At 43.8% G+C, this 21,938-nt stretch overlaps 1 protein-coding gene across 4 annotated transcripts in view; it reads right to left on the bottom strand.

The window, feature by feature from the left end:
- Nucleotides 1-21,872, bottom strand: part of LOC118001952 (AT-rich interactive domain-containing protein 1B-like) — a 436,994-nt gene extending 415,122 nt beyond the window's left edge. For all 4 annotated transcript variants that reach the window (XM_034992143.1, XM_034992146.1, XM_034992144.1 and 1 more), the window contains exon 1: nucleotides 20,188-21,872. In XM_034992143.1, the coding sequence (XP_034848034.1) occupies nucleotides 20,188-21,837 (1,650 nt within the window). In that variant the 5' untranslated portion in view covers nucleotides 21,838-21,872. The remainder of the gene's footprint in view (nucleotides 1-20,187) is intronic.
- Between the last annotated feature and the right edge of the window lie 66 nt (nucleotides 21,873-21,938).

Below are 21,938 nucleotides of genomic sequence, written 5' to 3'. Positions count from 1 at the left end.
ACAGCAAAATGCATAACCTATTCCAACTACCAAACCACTGGTTAAAGTTCAAACTGTGACACAGACAGAAATCAAGTACTTTCCTTCAGACATTTCAGAAGGAAAACAAAAAACAAAAAACAAAAACCCTAACCAATCTTACATTTATTTTCAGTGGATATAAAACAAAATCAAGTAAAACAGCCTTCCCCACGCTCGGTTCCAAAGAGTAGCAGCCTCTTCTCTCCTCCTAAAAATAGTGGACAACATAGATGCCCTCTCCGTTCCTACAATCCTCAGATGACGTGTAGAAAAGCCTGGACAAAACAGTCCGAAACAGAGAAAGAAATTCTTTCTTGTAATATTGTTTTATTGGGGTTTTTTCCCATCAATTTTTAATTTTGGATCATCACAACACATTTGGACTGTTGATAACAAAGAATATTTTCAAAATTGAGATTCAATCCTATTTATGGCCATCCAAAATTCAAGGAGCTCACATTTTGCACTAAGAGTGGTGCGCAGTAATCAATGTTTAAAGCATTTTCAAAATTACAAGATGCATCCGGCGTCTCCAGAGAGCACTGTCCAGTAATACTTTCTGCAGCAATGGGAACGTTCTATTCTGTGCTGCACATGTGCTCTTAAGCACTTAAAATGTGGCTAGCACACTGCACAACTGCGTTTTTAATTTTACGTAATTGTAATTATTTTTAACTTAAATAGCCACATGTGGCTGCTGGCTACCATACTGGACAGAGCAGCTCTACTAGGTAACTTAATACTACGAAAGTCTTCTGCTGGAAAAACATCCTTCGGTCACATTATGTATCAGGACGCGGAGTTTTCTCTTCAGGAAGGTGGAATAGTATTAAGAAGTAAACCAAGTATAAAGATCCCCTTCACACTCTCATCAAAAAAGAAATGCACCTTAGTTCAAAACTGCTTCCTAACTGGCAGAGCAGAAGGGGCCGAAGGGACACGTCTAATAAAGGCGTGGGTCCTGAAGAAAGGGAGTCCAGGGGCGCACCGTAGGGCCCCCTCTCCTAGGACAGACAGAAGAAGGAAAGGACTCTCCTCTAGCTCACCTGCTGCCCGCACGGGGGCGGGGGGAGGGGGAACCACCTACTGTGTGGCTTCTTGGAAGATTCTATCTTCCATGTGTAAGCAAATAATATCCCATCGATGGGAAAGGGATATTTTTCTTCACCAACGTGTCCAATATCCTCATAGAATATCAAATGATGTGAATGTAAGTAAGAAAGCAAGAAAAAAAACTGCTATTCTAGTGACAGCTTCCACAACAGAAAGGTAGCCCACTCACCTAACTCTGCTCGCACCGGGCACTGCTGAGAACAAACACATCGGGAGTCAGAATGCCTGAGCGCACGCTGGGTGCACGCTGGGCCCACGCCACGTCCTAGACATGCTCCTGAGGCTTATCCGGACTAGGCCTCGTTGACTCGTCTGTAAAATGGGTACAATAACAATACCTCTTTCATAGGTTATGCCAAGTGGTTCTTAGCACTGCTTGACACCAAGTAACTGTTCAGGAAAGTGTTTTATATTACTAATTACTCAAAACTTAACATTTCAGTACAACGGAAAAACAAGCCATTTCCTTTCGAGGTTCCAGGTACTGTGAGGGAAAGGGGATGGGTAGCAAGTTGTAATTTAAAGAATGGCTTCACTACAAACACACAGTGGAAATTCCATACATGCCTAGCAAGTTTAACACCTAAGAATAACTTATACACACAGAGCAAACGGTTTCAGAACTTTTAGTGGCTAATCCTGAATGCCAGCTCCCAAGCACAAGTTTTCAGAGACCGTAACTTACGGGCAGATGTCTAACAACAGCTTTTACTCCTGCTGACCACTGCCCTAGCCTAAGGTTACTGGCACAGACGTGGAAATGTTTGTAAGTAATCTTTATAAAAATGTGCTTTCTTCCCCTCAGCCTACAAATTCAGTGTATATCCTCCACCCTTAACAAAGACCAACGGCAGCAGGCTGCGGAGTTAATGTGACTCAGATTTACTCGTGGGGCCATCACTTGTTGGCCTTGCTCAAAACACATGTGCCCCCTCCGGTCACATACGAATGCTGCAAGGACTAAATTAGGGACCTCATATAACACGGGTGGCCCCTCAACGGTCATACACTGAGTCCCACCATGTGCCAGACACTGCATCAGACACTGGGGACACAAGAGAAAGGACCCCTCGGGTCCCTACCCAGGCAGAGCCCAGTCCAACAGGAGAGGGAGAGGGCAACTGGCCTTCAGGGAGCACGCAGCCCAGTGCCTGGGCACAAAGAAGACAACACAGCAAACCAAATTCTCTAGCCCTCTCCCAGTTAAATAAAATTTAAAAACAAAGAAAAAGAAACCCCACTCCTCTTCCTACCATCTGAAAGCCTCCTTCTCACTTCCTAGTCACCCTACAGCCTGCTGCAGCAGCTTGCCTCCCTCCTGACTGTTCTTCCGAAGGTCATCGATGAGCACAGAGGACAAGACCTCAGCGCCCACTCTTATCTGAACACTCCTCAGAGCCTACCACAGCTGTGCATGTCTCCCCTCCAGAATCCTCTGTCCCCCGTGGTTTCTGTCGAACTCTCCGCATGCTTTCCATCTCCTTTTCTGGCTCTTTGGCTGGCTCCCTTTCCACTCTTTCAATGTTAGTGCTCCCTAAAACCCCTCAGCACCCCTCTCTTCCCCATACACATGCTCCCATGGGCAATCTCATAAACTCCATTCTCAACCAGCACCTCATGCGTAGAACCCATATTCATATACTGGGCCCAAATCACCCTCCAGTACTTTCTATCTGCCTATGAGCATCTCCAGTTAGCTCTCTGGAACACATCTCAAACCCAACATGTCCAGAACCAGTCTGTCACTAAATACACAGGATAATTCAAAAGTAAGTGAGCACCTTCAAAGAGTTACAATACCATCTGATTTCTCCCTGTGGAGTCAGATCGAGAGCTTTATGTTTGCACCACTTCCTCCTCTCAGCTTGGAGGAAATGAAGGCAGCGTTGGGGCTGCCATTTGCCATTTCAACCACTGACAGTAAAAATGCTACGTTTCATCGCTGTCCTCTGACACCAGAGGTGCATGCTGAGCATTTCTGAGACTACAGAAATAACCATGATAGTTCCTTTATAAAGCGATTTTTATTACATTTTCACATATGGCCTCATTAGTAAATAACCAATTTTGGAAAGTGTTCCAATTCTTTTGAATTCCCCTGTGCCGCTATTCATCCCGACTATAAAGTGTGTCACCCCCACGTGGACAGGTGGTTCTGCCATCTCTGGGATTAAATTTCACTGGAAGGTAAGCCTTATGAAAGCAGGGCCTGCGTTTTATTCATGGCTGTGTCCCCAGCACCTAGAACACTAACTTTCACCCAGCAGGTAACCAGATCAGCATCTGACTAGATATGAATACCTATTTGTTGAATGAGTCAAGGCTGAAGTAGCACAGTATATGCCCATCGACTTCAAAGCCTGCCACCGACCCTCAACCCTGGTTTTCCATTCTTCTTTCCCAAGGTTTCTTGGGGTATGGGATGTATCCCTCAAATGTCCCCATATTACTATCCTCGGTGTTTCTCCTACCAGATTGGGATCCGAGGCTCTCAAAGACAGCGAGGCCTGGAAGGCGTGGCCTGCTTCTCACCTGACTCCCTCAGAAGGTCACCAGCGACAAAGCCAGCACAGCTGGTTCCCTCCCTGTGGTTGGCAGAACTTGCCGCATCTCATCCGTCTGCTTCTCCGTGGCCCCACTTCTCACCTGCTGCCCACAACTGCTCAACTAACTCCTCCACTTTGTACTGATACTATGGCAAAAAAGGGAGTTACCATGGAGAACCACGTAACTCTCCCCTATGCCTGGGAAGGAAGGGAACGGCTTTCTTCTTCTCTGACAGGCTTGAGTTCCTGAGCGCCCTGAGTTACCTTCTGAAGGCTCTCTCAGCTGTTTCAGGATGTTATGCTGGTGCTACTGGAAACCGTGCACTGGATGAATGATACATTACTACAGAAACTTTCTGGAAGTACTAACACAGCTGTTAGCTTTCTAGGCAAAAAACAGATACCTTATACCATAGGGCATGAGATTAATATGTGACTGATAAGACACCGGAGATGCTCATTCCCTTCATAAGCTTGAAGAACCAAACAAAATTAAAGATCCAGTCTTAGAGAAAAGGACATGCTGGCGACAAACAGCTACAGCCTAAAACACAGGTTACCGGTTTGTATGGGTTTTTTTCTTCCAATGGGTTCTTAAAAACAGACTGTTAATTCGTTTGCTTGAGATGGCTCAGATGTAGTCGGCATTAACTTCAGAAACTATAAATCCCCGATTACTCCAGGAGTGATACATTACTCTAAATAATGAAAGAAAATCAAGTATTATTAGAAAATAGGAAACACAAGACAGGAAAGCCTTCGTTTCATTCTAAGCTAAAAATAGCATTCTGGAGGTAGGTCATTCAGAAATATTCTCAACCTCAAACTTGGGAGCAGTCAGGAGGTGAGAAAAACACAAGCTGCAAACCCAGGAAACAGACGTGAACAGAGCCAGTACTGGGGCCCCTCCCACTGCTCACACCCTTCTGCAGGAAGGGCTAAGTGGAATGGAACTTACACCGTGTGTCTATGACAAGCTTATGGGCCAAACTAATTTTCTCTAAAGCCGTGAGATGTGTGGTTTTATGGACAAGTTTCAGAAGAGAGGAACAGCTGGGAACACACAAGGGAAATCTCCCAGCACCATACCTTCCTATTAGTCAGAATTAGGAAGAGAAAGACTAAAAGGGTCTCAGGACACATCCCAACATTCTGTGGCCTGGCCAGCCTAGAAGTTCGCCACTAAGTAAGTCACAAAGGAAACAAGGATTGGACAGGGTCCACTGATCAAGTGCTTTTTCAATACCCTCCCAATATCACTGACTCTGGTTCCAGAATGGCCATGGGGCAACAGCAAAGACAGAAATACTCCTGACTGCATGTCATGAGATGACCTCACCAAAGAACTGGGAGGATTTTCCTGCCTTATATTTGTTCTCGTCACTATGCGTTAGCGTCTCGATTATTTTAAGATCTGCCAATTTGGTGGGGGGGGGGGGTCCATCTTACCACTTTCACCACGACAGCAGTTCACTCTGGACACATGACAAACATTAAATCTGTTGGTTTTTCACTCTAGAATTCTCGCTGCCGGCTGCCTGTGTCCTCCCTTCTCTCCAATATTCTGGTCCCCAACTGTCACCTGTCCTCCCTTCCATATCCATTCTCTCTTCATACGTTCTTGGATTTAAGATTTCTGGGCTCAAAACATGCGTAACTCAGGACCCTGAGACGCTGCCCAGTCCATTCATCCATTCTCCCATCCAAACTATTTATTAAGCAGGTATTACGTAACAGACACTGTTCTAGATGCTGGTCCATCACCTCCTCAATCCCAGAAACTTTAGTCACAGCCACGTGTGAATAAGCTCAGAACAGAACCTATGCTCCTCCTCAAACAGCAACAGACTATTTCATAGCCTCCCTTGATAGCTCCAAGCAATGACCCAGACCTTGGGACAGAGCTTCCTCTGACAGGCGGATGTAAATTAATGCTCAGTGACGCCACCAGTAAAATGGTCAATAGCCACCTCCGTGCCATTGAAGCACAGACTCTTTCCTCTTTGTCTGTTCTGACCACGGAGCCAAAATACAGTAAAAGCTCGATTAGAAATACGTAATTCTACGTGTCTTAACACCAAAAAAGTCTGTTTAAGTTGTACCACTAAATAAATCAATAACCTCTGTGGGAAGAGAAAGGTGGGCATCCGGGCATCCCACAGCCTCGGGATACCGGAATCACGGGGTGGGGGGGTGCGCAGGGAGGACTTGAAGGCCCTGTCTGCCTCCCTGGGCGATTCGGATGCACAACCAGTTTGAGAACTACTCCTTTAGAGGAGACAATACAGGCTTTCGCACCAGACATACCTGGATAGTGAACAAACTTAATTTTACCAGTTTACTTGTCCATAAAATTGGGAGACTGCCTTGCAAGACTGTTGAAAGACTGCAATTAATACGTGCAGTGTGCTTAGCACACAGGTAAGTATTCAATAATAGGAACTATTATTACTATTATTGCTTTTATTAGATCACTATTACTCGGGGCGCTAAAACTCTGTTCTTTATTTGGGAGGCCAAGAATGGAAAGCAGTGTGTTTGTAATATTTTTACCAATAACACCTGACTAGAAGGAGAGACTGATTTCCTGTGTACCCATATAACACTCTTAACACAGGCCACCGTTTAGGGGCACCTGGGTGGCTCAGTCGATTAAGCATCTGCCCTCGGCTCAGGGCATGATCCCAGGGTCCTCGGATTGAGCCCCGCATCAGGCTCCTTGCTCAGTGGGGAGCCCACTTCTCCCTCTCCCTCTGCTGCTCCCCCTGCTTGTGTTTGTGCTCTCTGTCAAACAAATAAATAAAATCTTTAAAAAAAAAAAAATACAGGCCACCGTTTAAAAAGAAACAAGAAAAATCCCTCGAGGCTTGGCTGCTGACTCACTACCCTTTTTTCTGCCTCATCTGTACCCAGCTGCATGCTGTCCCGGGAGGGCCACTCCACACCTTTCCACCCGGACGTGAATCACATGCCTGCCTTGCTCCTTTTCCTACTCTGTCTTCTCAGCTGCAGGCCCCTCCTCACCTGAGCCCTGCACTCATCTCACTGGGAGGACGGACTTGCTGCTCCATCTTCCCAACTGCACGTAAACAAGCTGGTAAGACCTGAGTCCTACCATCTATGGACCATCACTCCTCGTGTCTGCCATGTTAACAGAAATCCATGAAAGGCCCCACATTCTGCATGATCATAACCAGATACTTTTCCCAATTTTTTTATTAGTCCTCATATGGAAAGAAACAAGTCTTCCTCGAGTCAAGGGATAACTCTGTATTCCTCTTAGTCTACTGTATTCATTAAGCACATTCCCCACACAGACATCCTCTTTTGCACCCCATAGAAGAGGCTGGATATCAACAACGCCTCCCACAGAGCCTGTAACGGATGCTCTGACCCATAATATTTCACAAGCCCTAATGTACACAGGAAAGGCTCGGCTCTGAAAGCCACACAAAAGCACTCATAAATTTCAGGCGGCCCTAATCATGCCCTCCTTTTGCGAAGAAACCAGTTGGAGTACCACTTCAGACCCATTATTCTTATAATGAGAACTTTCCTTCTCAACACTCTGTCATATCAACCTAATCAAGTGTCATGACTATTATTTACACTGAATTTTACTTTAATTTCAAGTATGTTTACCAACAAAGCAAAGGTGAACATTCTTTAAAACTAGCTGTATAATAAAAACAGAAAAATTCATTTTTGTTCATTAATTATTTTTATTAATCATTACAAAACTCAGAACTCTCACATGAGTAAAACTCTGTGTATCAATTCACTTCAAAATTTTAGAGTGTAAAGACAAAGAAACTTGCTGATTCTTCTAGATACACGTGATACATTCATCTCTCCAACTTTCTAATGACTTCCACTTTTGAGAGACTCATCTAGATTAAATGTATGTAAGTCCACGCTTGCCCACAATATTAGCATTATTTAACTCTCAAGTCGTGTTAAGAAATTTTTTTAAAATACAAAAAAAAGATTTCAAAAACTTAGGTTAGAAAGGAAGAGAAAGAGTAGAGTTAAAGCTAATTAGAAATGCCCATAATAACAATTTCCTTTTTTAAAAGGACACTGTTCCAAAATGCCTACATTTACCTCTCTCTCTATCTGTTACTTTTCAGATCCTTCGCATCAGCACATTCTCTATACCACGGGATATTTTCATCCTCCGCAAGGTAGAAAGCTTGTCTGCCTCCCTGTGTTATCTGTCCGTGTTCCATTTGAATCCAATTTCCTTGCATTACCTCTGCCCAGGTCAGGGATGAATGGCTGTCAAATTCCCAGTGGAATAAAAAGAAAAACCCTTTCTTCCTGAGGCAGCAAGTTTCAATTCACAGAGCACATGGCTAATCTACATATGTGAAGGTCACGGCACTTCAGTCAAAGAGGTTAAGAATGGAACAGCTCACGTAAGGGGTTGTCTTAAACATCTTGGCATGATGCCCAACAAGTAAGATTGTTGAAAGGCAATAGATAGCTTCTGGCAGCAGTAAGGGGAAAAATATTTTGATCATGTGATGCCATACACACTACCTAGTTTATTTCATGTGTGAAACTTTGCGAGTCCCTAAAAAATACCACATATGCAAATCAAATCCAGATTTCAGCTTTAACAGTTCAGCCAGGCTAGTACACCTCCTTCTTCATAAAATGCATTTATATGAAGTTTCTAGACACACCAAGAATAAAACTTCAACATATTGACAACCAGTTGGCTCAAATATCTTAACAGCTGATTACAACTTCTTTGCATTAGTTTTTCAGAGAACCATGAAACCCCAGGAAAGGGTAGTCAGACTAAAAAAAGCACATTCCTTTAAGTTACCCGAACATAAGTGTCTTAAATAAAATTCAACCTCTCCCTCCATTCTTCTCTCCCTCCTCATTAATAATATAGCAATAGGGAAAACTACAGGAACTTAATGCACAATAAAAGACAAAACACAAAATTGCTTTTCACGTCCTATCTTCCCTAATTGCTGAATAAAAGTAAAATGCTACTGCTTTAAAGTGCTCATACTTCTGACAAACGTCTCAATGGAGGAGGGAAACTAAGTCTTGCCACACATGATGGATACCAGAGGAGAAACCAAGACTTTCACAGAGCATGCCTCTGCGTGCTGTAGCATGCACCTTCCTGAGCGTTCTCTCTGCTCAGCAAATGAAAATGAAAGGAGCTAACACCAAGAGTCGGGAAAGGGAAGACTTTCAAACCCAGCAAAATCATAACAAATGTGACTACAATTTTTAAAACTTTTCAACAGTTAATAAACTACTTCTTTAACACATGGAAAAAATTAATTAAAAGCAAAAGCTCCATTTCACCAATTTGCAAGTTGTCTGCCTACCACCAATTTCCTTCGATTCAAAATTTAAATTGCTTATGAGGCCGGAGTTATTCATGTTTCTAGTTAAATGGAATAGTAGGTAAAATAAAAATATTCCACAAACTGTATTATTTATTGTAATCACCAATATTCACGTAATCTAAGGATATTCCTCTGCGCTTACCAATGAACGACACGATATTTAGCAATTTTCCAAAGATTCCCTGGGTATCTTTTTATCTGGTACAGTGCCCCTACACCAAGGTCACTAGATGTTTGTTGATGATGGTGGAATTAAATGCTCCAATTATCGATCTTCTGAATTTATTTTCCTGACCAGTTAAAAAAATACGACTGGCAAACAACAGCAGACATTTTAGAAATGTCATCGACTGCGCCATCACTCACTTTCCCTAAACACTTGGCAAGGTACAGACACATCAGGCAATAAAGAACTGAAACTGTCTGGACTAAAAATAAGCTTCAAATGTTAACCATTTGTTCCAAGAGGAAAGACTAATAGGCTGTTAAATTAACTTGTTAAATTAATACAGAACCACATCTAACTCATTTTCATTCATTGTCCATGAGAAAATACAATCCTTTGTCATTTTTTGAAAACATCCCTTTCCTTACCAGGTAGTATGCCAGTATTTTATCAAGTGTACTTCCCAAAACAATTCCATGGGTTAAGTCTTCTTTCCCATTTCTTTGGGCAGGAGGCAACTTCGAACCTCAGGCAGGTGCAGTCACTTGCCCAATGTCACACAGGTAGTCAACATCCAATCTTCCAGGTTCTCTAACCTGCTGACTCTTGCTCTTGCCCCTCCCTGCTTCCATCTCCAGGCCTCATCACTTGGTTAACTTAGTTAACATCTGCTTACTAGCCAGGTCTCAGCTTATTCAACCTTAGTGTGCAGAGCCTTCTTACTTCTCCCCCACCTCGATCTAGTCTCTGTGGGATATCCCACTAACATCAGGACTTCTCCCACTGAACCATTTACACTGTACTGTGTAGCACGTTTACTAGTCCTTAGTCACTGCATTGTCAATTCATCAAGGTCCACGTCCTTGTCACCAAGGAATCCATCATCCACCACAGTACCAGGCATACAGTAGGCTCTCCACAACCATCTGCCTGATGCCCTGGTTCTTGCTACACTCCCAAAGCCCTAACACATAGGAGATTCTTCAATACAGGGAAGGTAAATGAACGGAATTCTTCTTTTTTTAAAGGATTTTATTTATTTGAGAGAAAGACAGAGAGAGTGACAGAGAGCACAAGCAGGAGGGGAGGGAGAAGCAGGCTCCCCACTGAGCAGGGAGCCTGTCGCGGGGCTAGATTCCAGGACCCTGGGATCATGACCTGAGCCGAAGGCAGACGCTTAACCGACTGAGCTACCCGGGGACCCCAAATGAACTGAATTCTAAATCCTTCATGCTAATAACACTATAAAGTCATTTCTTTTTTTTTTATTAGAGACTGGTTTTGTTTGTTTGTTTGTTTGTTTAGATTTTATTTATTTATTTGAGACAGAGAGAATGAGAGACAGAGAGCATGAGAGGGAGGAGGGTCAGAGGGAGAAGCAGACTCCCCACCGAGCAGGGAGCCCGATGCAGGACTCGATCCAGGGACTCCAGGATCATGACCTGAGCCGAAGGCAGTCGCTTAACCAACTGAGCCACCCAGGCGCCCTAAAGTCATTTCTTTAGCTGAAAAATCCCCACATGATACCCAAAATAAAATCCAAATTAAGATCACTTTCTCATCAATGTCATAGCACCTAAGAACAACCTCCAAGCACACTGACCTTCCACATAAGATCATGAAACACTAAATGAACAGATTTCCTTGAAACTGTTGTTGGAAATGTATAATATATTCATCAGGAAATTTTCGGTTTAGATACATTATCAACTACTCTTCAAATAGTTCCTAGATAATGCACTTTGAGGGATATAGTTTTCTGCACAGAACTGCAGGAGAATAATGTAGCCATTCATTTTAATTTCCACTTTGTAAAACACCAGGAGCCTATGATAATTCACCAGGGAAAATTATGGATCATATGTTATATTGACTCTTTGTATCTTAAGCACCAAGTGGTGCTCAGAGTATTTGTTCATAATAGAATTAAATTTTGTCCCTGATACTTTTATAAATCTCAGCATTAACAAAAAAGGAAGAAAAAAAAAACTATTCCTCTCTACCTACATATCTGAGACAGGCCTTTGGCATTCCCAGCTTTGACTATTTGAGAGGAACCCTAAGCCTCCCTGATATGTAAATTATAATCTTGCTAAGGACCAAATGTGAATCACATATTCAATGAAGTTGAAACAGATGCAGAAGTTACTTAACCATTAATCAGAGACCAAAGTCCACGACTCAGAATCCCAAAACCTAGTTTTAATTTTTTGAAACTTCGTTCATTTGCAAAAAGTACTTCCCCTAAAAGGCTAATCATTTTCATAGATCATGAAAGTGGAAAGGTCTCAGAAATGTAAGAAAGGAATGATTCTCAGAATTTACTGATTAATATTAAGGATGGAATACTGTGAGGCAGCCGCTTAGACCCAATGACATCAACCCACCGTGGGCTCTACTGGTCAACCAAAACCAATTCATGCAATTGCTTGCAAGAGTCCCAATCAGTACAAAACTACATTTTGTGAGGGAAATTGCAGTGCTTTTCACAAAATCTGTATATTTGCATAGGCCTCAGTTTATATTCACTGAACATGTCCGGGATCCAGTATAGTTTAATAAGATGTTCAGCGGTGCATAGCTGATTAGACACTGTATTTTTTAAAATTCAAAGCAGCACAGAATTTTGCAGCTGGGAGGGACTGGGGTCACCTAATTGATGGAGGCAGGGGCTTATCTGCAGCCACACCCTGAAGCGCAGCAGGGCCAGGCAGAGAGCAAGAACTCGGGGTTCACTACACCCTGGAAAGACAGGTGGGAAGAGAAGAGGTACCACATGACAATGCCACAGGATTTGCAGAGATGAGCTCCGTGACAACCACGCCCAGCAGACAACATTCCACATCAGGAAACTGAGCCTCTGCCGAATCTCAGAGAAAATGGGCACTCAAGCTCACAAGTGAGTCAAAGTCTTACCAACTCCAAGCCCACAATCTTTCCATTACATCAGGATGCCTTGTAATACATTCGCATTCTCTCGTAAATCCTCATAATCACAGAAATAAACTAATAAACAACAAACATACCAGTTCCCTTAGAAATATGTCTGCTTCTTCAGACAGATTCTTGCTCAGCAGTAGCAATGTTTTACATTTCTATTTCCAAGGTCATTTATAATTCATTGGGTAAAGTGAATTTATTATAAAAAATACAAACTGAAAGCAGAAAATTTAAAGGATATTAAAATGGGGTTAGAGCTTGATATATATATAAATATATGGTCACGGAACCCTAAAATTTGCTTCTTAAATTTTCAGAAATTAGATGCCAAATTCTAGACAAATTTTAGAATTACCAGTCATTTCAAAATAAGGCTATGAAGTACAGTGAGTGGTTTAACTTCTAAGATGCTCAGCACAAAAAGAAACAGGAGATACTAAGAATTCTGGAACAGCCTCCACTAATCATCAATGCCTCGTTTTCTGAAAGGTTTATTTCAGGACCCAGAAGCAGTAGCTGAATTTACTCCTCAGCCAGCATACATTATCTAAACAGTTACCAAAAATACTCCAGCAATCCAAGTATCTTCCTAAATCTGAGCAGACTGTTTTAACTTTTCTCCAAAAGCCCATGTAATGTAGAAAACTGAGAAAAAGAAAAAGGACCATTCTATATAAATTTCAAAGTGATTATATTTTCCTTCTTTTAGCTATTATTCTTTGTAGTGGGATTTTTATTTTGCTGTGGCACAAAGCCAGTAATTGATTGGTAGAAATGGAAAAGAGTCACTAGCTCACATCAACCATATCACAACAATCTACAATTATTTGTTTTGCCAAAATCCACTCCCCCACCCAAAAAAGCAGGCCAACAGACTGCTGACCCACATGGTTGCTATTTGCACTTTGTTTAAATGAGCCAGTGCTAAGTCAGCGATGCCAAAAATGCCATGCCCAGGTTCAGGGGGAGCCGGCTTTGGCAACACTTTGTCTCCCTGAACCGCACACAAAAGTAGCAGTGATCCCCACACCCCAGCTACCGGAGGTGTCCGGCACAGGGCTGATGAAGAAAATGGGTGCTTCGTAAATATTGGCCAGTTGATCATCCGGAGCAGATACATATCTAGCCTACACCTCAGAGCATACACAAATGCTAAATGCTTACACCTTAAGAAATCATTGTTGCTTCCAAGTACACACTCTTATATCACAGTACAATTTCTGTGTCCTCTGTGGACTTCAGTGTTAATGTACACGACTCATCGTGTAAAGATGGAACTATATATCAGCATCAATAGCAGTTAAAATACAATTCCAAATTTTACACACAAAAAATGTCTGTTTCTAAGACTAATCGGGATCTAAGAAGCATCCCTTTGCAGCTGCCTCTAAATTTAATTAAAAGACCAATCATCTTAATTTAGTAATTTTTCCACATACAAAGAATTTCTGCAGTTTTGCAGAGAACTACAAATTAAAAACATAAGGGGGGGAAGCACAAATTTGGGGCACAGAACACTATGGAAAAAGACACAGCATCACATGGATTTGCTCAGGCTTGGGGGCTGGGATGGCCCAACACTTAAAACACAACTGGAAAAAAATTATCATTGTAAATTATTTCCACTAATAGTAGAAAGATAAAACCAGTTTTGAAAAGAGGCTAACATGCAAAAGATGAGAGAAGTAAAGGGGGGAAAGGATCACGCTAACAGTTTGTTTTCATGTCCAATATATTATCTAACCAAGAACCAGGTTTCTCTCAACAAAGTATCCCAAACCTTTAAACAGAAAGTCTTCAAAAGCTGCTTTTAAACTTTTAATGATCTGACAATGAAACAACTAACTTACACAAACACATTTCCAAACAGACCAAACCTGGGAAGATGACCCCCAAGTCAGAACTGGGAGGAAGGAGTGGGGTAAACGCATGAGCGCGCACACACACACACACACACACACACACAGACACGCACACGCATGCGCACTGCTAGGGAGTATCTGAGGAAGGACTTACAAACTATGAAGCAGCAAGATTGATGGCTCTGAAAAGATTATTTGGCTTACAATACACATTAACAAATAATACGAAGGTTTGACATGAGACTTATTTCAGTTGGGAAGATGAAAAGTTCTAGAAATGGATGGGGTGATGGCTGCACAACGTGAGTGGACTTCATGGCACTGAACAGTACCCCTAAAAATGGTTAAAACAGTAAATTTTATGTTATGTATATTTTATCACAATAAAAAAATAAATACGTATAATTTTTTTAGGCCTCCCATATTCTTGAAAATGTGGTCTAGGATTTTCTTCTGGATTTCATCAAATATGGCTTCCCTTCCAGAGTCACCTAATAAGTAATGACCTGTCTGATTCTCAAGTTTCATCTTTCATCAAGGCCCAAACGAGATGCTGAGAAGAGCATCCTCCAGAAGATGGTGAGCAGAAGCTGAATCTCGTTCAGTTCAAAAGGACTGCCTTGCTATGACAGATCTAGTCCAGATTCTGCTGCCACCTACCTAAAATAAGAGTGTCTATTGGTAAACCGGACATGCTTAACATTTTAGAGCTTTGGTCTCTTTCCGAGCAATAAATATCATTCAAGGAACAAATTAATTTCATCATTAGTTCATCCGTCAAACTCAGTAGCCTTCTAATATTCTTGGCACTGATCCATTCAGAAGTGGGTTTGAAAACTGCCTACTGGATCCTATTCAAAGAAGTAAATCTAAGGAAATAGTTTGCTTAGAATTACTCCAAGTTAAAGTCTTTGAAAACAACATGTTTGCTGAAAACGTACTGTGGAAGCACTTATTCTACTTAGATAAAGTCACTCAGTCACTCAATTAGGGTGAATTAAGTTAAAACTACAGTATGCGTATACCAACAATTCCATTCATTCCTATCTTAGCATAAGGCAAAATAAGTGGATACTTAATGATACCTCAGTACCAATACCTGTATCATTTTCTTTCCATCAAAATTCTAAGAGAAAAAGTCACTAAAGTATACGAAGTTTTTAGATCAAAATTAATTCACTCAATCACCCAATTAAACCAAAAAGAGCCACTTAGTCTTGTATAAATAGCCTCCAAACTGTAAAAAGCTATATTGTGTGACAGTTCTCCATCTATGATATATATACACACCCCTGGGGGATAAGCAGTTGTGCCTCGTACTTACTTCTCCCCGCAGACACATGAAGTCAAATAGGGATCCCTCAGCCTCAAGCACATGCACACGCACGTGCACACACACAGCAAGTACGTGGCTCTACTCTGCATATCCACAGAGAATCTGCACACATCTCCTGACGAAGAAAGACACCTCAGAAAAGGCCAGAGAGACCAACAACTATCCAGTTCCAAAGAGGCCTAGGACGTGGAAGTGGCCGGTAAGTACAAAATTTTGTAACATCCACTTTGAAAATCTAATTACTGCAAAAAAAAAAAAAAAGGAATTTGAGTTTTATTAACATTCCTTGTGAGCCTCCATAAATCTGTTCTTAAGTGATACACAACAGTTCTTTCAAATATAAATATAAGCCTCAAATTTACAAATCTACACACGGGCCAAAATGAAAGTGACACAAGTAAATTATTAGCTCCTTTTCCTCAATGATGGATCAAAGTACACAGATCTTTTAACTGAGCAGTGTCATTCTTGTAGTGAGAAAAACCTCTAAATTTAGGGCACTGGGCAAAAGCTAGTATAGTTCCCAGTGCATTATATCCAAAATTTACATGTCCAAATCCGTCTTCAAAATAAATAAAATTTCAGAGACTCCTAACAAATTTTAAATCAAACCACTCTCTTCCTATGAGAGAACAGGGTATAAGTAAGCGAAATGATCATCTTTCCAGTTTGCCTGTCATATTGGTATTTATCCTACAGAAATAAGTAAGTACCTATTACATCAGAAGCCATTTTTTAAAGATATACTGTGCCCCAAATTATAAAGTAATAAAGTCCATTAATAAGAAATAGAACTGAAAACTCGACCCCATTCTCTTACACCTGTTTTCTTTAAAATGTGTGTCTGATAAAATTACCAAATGAACTTATGAGTCTTCCTCCACACAGTCTTACATTTTCAGAACTGGTCCTCAAACCAGAATTAATACTATTTTTATACCAGAGTGAAGATGTTATTCTCTCAATCCTAATGAAAGAACATGATAGTTAGAGGAAAAGTACATTAGTGTAAGTGTCTAAGGGTGACTTGGATTATTTCCATCTCCACAACACACCTGTGATATTTCTGATACAATATGATGCCGGGAAAAATGGAACAAGTAGAAAAAGCCCTGCCAAAAATCCATTCCTAAATACAGATAAAAAGTAAAACCAAAGAAAAAAGGGGGTTAAGGTTTCTCACTATAGGCCCAAAGTAAGAATACGATGTTCCCTGGAACATACTTATCAATTCTGTGTTTAAATATAAACATAAATTGAAGTGATAGCTGTCTTAAAGAGTAGTGATCTTTAAAAAAAAAAAGTCAAAAGTAAGTACACAGAATTGAGGATATCCAAAGAAAACAATCTTAAGCCATGTATTTCATTCCAGGTAACCTAGGAAAGCAGAAGACTAAACATTTTTGTTATATTTTGTTTTGTTTTGTTTTTTTAATGATAGGCCTTTTCTATAACCACAGTTGCCAATTCCACCTTCTCTGACGACAGAGCAGCCAGCCAGCCAGCCATATCTCAGCAAATATATCAATTTAGGGCACAATAATTTCTTTACAAGATTTAAAACATTAGACAGGGTAAAATTTCATTGGGAGGGGAAGTGGGGAATGATGTTATGCTATAATATATCTTATACAAATTTTAAGGTAATCAGGAACCAGTCTGTAACTTCCTGCTTTGTAAGCCAGCTAGTCACTTCTTTTAATGGTAAATAAGGCTCTTTTTATTACATTGTATTATATTCTATAAAACTAAGGTTAAAATAGCATTAATGGAATTCAGCACAAATGTGGACATTATAAAATCTTGGTTACGTGAGTAGACCTCAGTACTCCTTTTGAGACTACTCTATCTACTTTATCTTAGAAAAAGCCAGTAACAAACTGTATCATAAAATGGCTTATTTCACTTTTTAAAAAGACCCCCCCAATACAATATACACATGTATTTTGTTTCCAATTATAAAAACATTTGCCACCCAATATAAACCATTCCTAAAATCAAAAATGAAACTAAATGTGCTAAAGCCACAAGAAAATTTCATCATTTAACAATGTGATTTAATAGTACTTTATGGCCTATAATTACATAGTAAATTAGAATTTTGGACAAATAACTATTTCTTATCATAATCATCACAACAAATACTAAATAAAAACTAGCCTTCCAAAAAGGAAAAAAATATAAAAAAGATACATTCCACACGTTAAACGGCAAAGTACCTAAAAGAAATCTGTGAATCTAGGTCATATGCCCAGCATTTTTCTTCCCCCTCAAAAATAAAAAAGCTATTCCCAAGGGTCACAATGAGGACATAATGGATTCACTCTCATTCCAAGAAAACAAAATACTTAAAATGATTGGTACCATTAAGAAATAATACTGTAAAGTAACAAGGACCTCCATCTGCCTCTATCATCCTTCCGTTCCAGTTTAACAAAGATGTGAATTTTAAACTATTCCTTTAAAAGCAAGCTGACAAAGTAAATCTTTTTAAAATTACATGGGTTTATTTACATAAGGCTTCTGTGTTTTTACTTGTGTGAATCAAAGATAAAAACTGATATCACAAATTTTCTATCAAGAGTAGGAAAACATATTTTCATTAAAAGTAAAACTCCAGTAACTAAAGATTTGAAAGCAGTGAACACTAACGTCCTCAGCTAGGGATTCACAGGATTATCTATTAAATTCAGTCCAGTATTCATTCTGACACGTCTCTCCTCTAAGATATGGTAATTATTAAAATACATCTTCCTGAAATAAATAAGCTGAGTAAAAACATATATTACAACCACTGTTAATTCCTTCCTAACAAATGAGAATTTTAAAAACTTTCACAGCATTTAAGATGTCTACGAGAGAAAGATTATTTGGAAGAAACACACCCAGCACAGCTTGCATGTGATAGTTTCCCTAATACATGTGTAAGCACTTCAAAGAAGGCTCACATCACCGAACCTAACAAAATAATCAAACAGAAAAAAAAATTCCTTAGAGCATTTCTATATTTCCAAATCAGAAGCAAAAATAAAATAATTTTTAGTATTTCACAAGATTATCCATTTTTTCCCTTTGATTGTTGTCTACAAAATTAGTTTCCTCACTTCGTGATTTTTTAAATATTACGTCAATTTAACTACAATTCCTCATCCACAAACATCTTTAAACGACCAGAATTGTTAAAACACACGTTACTAAAAAAATATAGCTTTAATCTTGTTATACAGTTAATTAAGTATCACTGAAAGATACTGTTGCACCTCAGAACCTGGAAATTTTTAACGTTATAATTTTTAAATTTAAACTACATGTGCTGACAATTCATTTTTTGCATAGTTTAATCTGTAAAGGGCACTTTCAGGAAAGCTTTACAAATCCAAAAATTGGTAAAATTCTTGGTTTAATTATTTTTCAATTGCCATATCCTCATCCTACAATCAAAGTCCGTGATATATGCAGTGTCCACATTAAGACTGTCAAAGATCTGAATTTTGTAAGTGCCCAACGTACTGGACACCAGCGTAACGATTTTAGTATTTAATCCTCTTATTAATAACTCTGATTCATAATAACTTAAGCTTTAAATAATATCCAACCTTACATCTGCTTGTAATAGAGCTCAGTTATTATTTGTGGCAAGAATTTTTGTGACTACTGCTCAGCACTTCTATTTACATCAGCAGTGCTAAATGCCCAATGGTGAGAGAGGAGCCAATCAGATGGCAGATTAGATGTCAACTCAGAGGCAGCTGTCTGGAGACTATTACAGCCAGTTTACCTCCACAATTCAAATTCCAAACCTTGCAAAGGAGATCAAGTCAGTCTTTAGGCTCAGCCTACGAGCAAGAAACAGCAAGAGTGCAGGACACTTCCTAATAACGCTGTAGGACCTGGGTGACAGCAAATTAAAGAAAATCCAAATAAATCCGATCCAAAAAGATCAATTTTCACTGGCCTGCTATTTTCCTGGACTTGCTGAATAAAATGTATGCCTGGCCCATGATCAAAATAAGTTCAATTTAACCGGAACGCGTTCCTTTAACACAGCCTATCTGTTGAAGGTGACTCCCTTCAAGCAGCCTATAAGCCAAATAATGGATTTCCTGGCTATTCTCAGGAATGAATCGGTTTATTTTAGAATACTTTACCTCCACGTCGTTGTAAATTGGGGTATTACTTTCGCTACGAAGCATTCCAACTCACAGCTCGCATCGAGGATGTCTGAATAGCCGGGCAAAACTACGAAAAACACACTCGGTTGCCACAAAGCTAACCTATTTTTCCTGCCTTCACCTTGCAGGCTAAGAGGGAACGCGGTGTGGCTGGAGGCAGGACAAAGTTCCTCATTCTTTTCCCGGTGAAAGCTTATTGCTGGCGCTAACCGAGAAGACGGAGTCAATACTCCTCCCCAGACCGGCCCGGCCCGGAGCGCCGATTTTGTTACAAAAGCCGCCCGAGCCGTTCCCAGCGCCCACACCGCTTCCTCGCGGCGCAGTCCCCGGCCCCGGACGCGCAGCTCCGCGCCCGGGGCGGGGTGGCGAGGCGGGGGTGCTCGGCGGCCGGCCATCCCAGCGCGCGTCCCGGTCCTCGGCGCGACCCTCTCGCCGGGCCCCCGGGCCCCGGGCCCCGGGCCGCGCAGTCGGACGCCGCGCGCTCCCCAGCCTCCGAGGGAGGCAGCCGCGAGTTAAAATGGCTTTGGGCGCCTCGCCCCCGCCTCCCCCCGGCAGAAGACGCAGAAAAAGTACGCGGAAAGAAAGAAACTAGGGCTCGAGGCGCGCGGCGAGGCCGCCGCGGCGGAAGCAGGCCCGGCCGGCGCGGGGGTTACCTGGGATCTGCCCATGGTCGGGCCGGGGGTGCCGGGGCTCATCGCCGGGTGGCTCCTTTGTTGCGCGGCCGCCCAGGCCGGGCTGGCAGCGGCGTACTGGGCGCCCATGTCCTTGCCCAAGCCCATGCCCGCGGCCGCCTGCTGGCCGCCCGCCGCCGCCCCCGCCGCCGCCGCCGCCGCCTGGGACTGGGGCTGCGACGGCGGCGGCGGCGCGCTGGGGCTGCTGTAGTCGGGGTAGCTGCCGCCGTAGCTCCTCATCATGGGGCTGGGCGAGGTGAGCAGCTGGTTGAGGGTCGGGGTGGCCCCCGACGGGTGCTGGTTCTGCCCGGCGAAGCGCTGGAAGCCCCCAGCCGCCGCGCCGGCGGCCGCCTTGCTGAGGCTCGCGGCCCCGCCGCCCCCGGGGCCCATCATCATGCCGCCGCCCTGCTGCCGGGGGGAGCTCAGCACCCCGTACCCCGAGGACGAGCCCCCATAGCCGCCGCCGCCGCCGCCGCCTCCTGCTGCTGCTGCCGCCGCCGCGGCCGCCGCCGCCACAGCTCCCGCTCCCGCTCCTGCTCCTCCTCCTCCTCCTCCTCCTCCGCTGCCTCCTCCTCCTCCGCCGCCGCCGCCGCCGCCGCCGCCGCCGCCGCCGCCGCCCGCGCTGGGCCGGCTGTAGCCCGGATAATGGTTGTACTGGCTGTTGGGGTACCCTTCGTGGGAGTTCTGCAGGGGGTCCATGCTGTTGGGGGCTCCGGCGGCGGCTGAGGCGGAGTGCATCATCCCCATCCCGGGGCTTTGTTGTCCGCCATGTTGATCAAAGCAAGGCCCAGTGCGGCCGCCGGGGCCGCCGCTAGCAGGGGCAGCGCTGCCATAGTAATTATTAAACTCCGCGACGGCCGCCGGGCCGCCGCCGCCGCCGCCACCGCCGCCGCCGCCCCCGGGCACGGCGACCGGCGGCTGCTGCGCGCCCAGGGCGCCCAGGCCCGGGGGCTCGAACCGGCCGCCCGCCGGCTCCCCCATCTTGGGCGGCGCGTCGTCCTCGTCGCCCGGCTTGCTCAGCAGAGGCTGGCCCGGGGGGTCGGCCTGGCTGCCCGCGGCACTGTCCTTGGCGCCTCCATGTTGCGGCTGCTCCATGTCGGGACCGGGCTGAGCCGCGCCGCCGCCCGCGCCGCCGAGGCTGCTGTTGTTGGAAATGGGATGTTGCTGCGGCGGCTGCTGCTGCGGCTGCTGCTGCTGCTGCTGCTGCTGGAACTGGTTTAGCTGCTGCTGTAGTGCGTGGTGGTGGTGGTGGAGGTGGTGGGCATGGTGGTGGTGGTGGTGGGCATGGTGGTGGTGGTGGTGCTGCTGGTGGGGCGGTGCGGCGGGGGCTTCGCCAACGGTTTTCAGTTTGTGGTTGGGGAGCAGCCCCGTCTCCATGGCCGAGCCCGGGCCCGACGAGGAGGAAGAGGAGGACGCCGCCGCCGCGGAGGAGGAGGAGGACAGCGCGGCGGCGCTTCCACCCTCCTTGAGAGTCGCCTCGGAGCCGCCGCTCTTGGCGCTGTTGGTGCTGGCGGCGGCGGCGGCGGCGGCCGCCGTGCTCGCGTTATGGGCCATGTTCAGTTCGTGACGGGGGTGCAGGGGGTGGTGGTGCACATTATTCAGGCCGCCGCCGTCGCCGCCGCCCCCCAGCATGGGTCCCGGTGCCGCCGCCGCGCCGCGCGCCCCCGCCTCTAGGTCCCGGGCCCCGGGCGCCGGCCGCGGCCCGGGGGGCGCCCGCCGCTCGCCGCCGCCCG

The sequence above is a fragment of the Mirounga leonina genome, unplaced genomic scaffold (assembly GCF_011800145.1).
Source record: "Mirounga leonina isolate KUSES-001 unplaced genomic scaffold, KU_Mleo_1.0 Mir_55, whole genome shotgun sequence".
Classification (NCBI taxonomy): Eukaryota; Metazoa; Chordata; class Mammalia; order Carnivora; family Phocidae; genus Mirounga; species Mirounga leonina.
The sequence above is the reverse complement of the archived record's forward strand: the minus strand, read 5'-3'. Positions and strand labels throughout refer to the sequence as shown.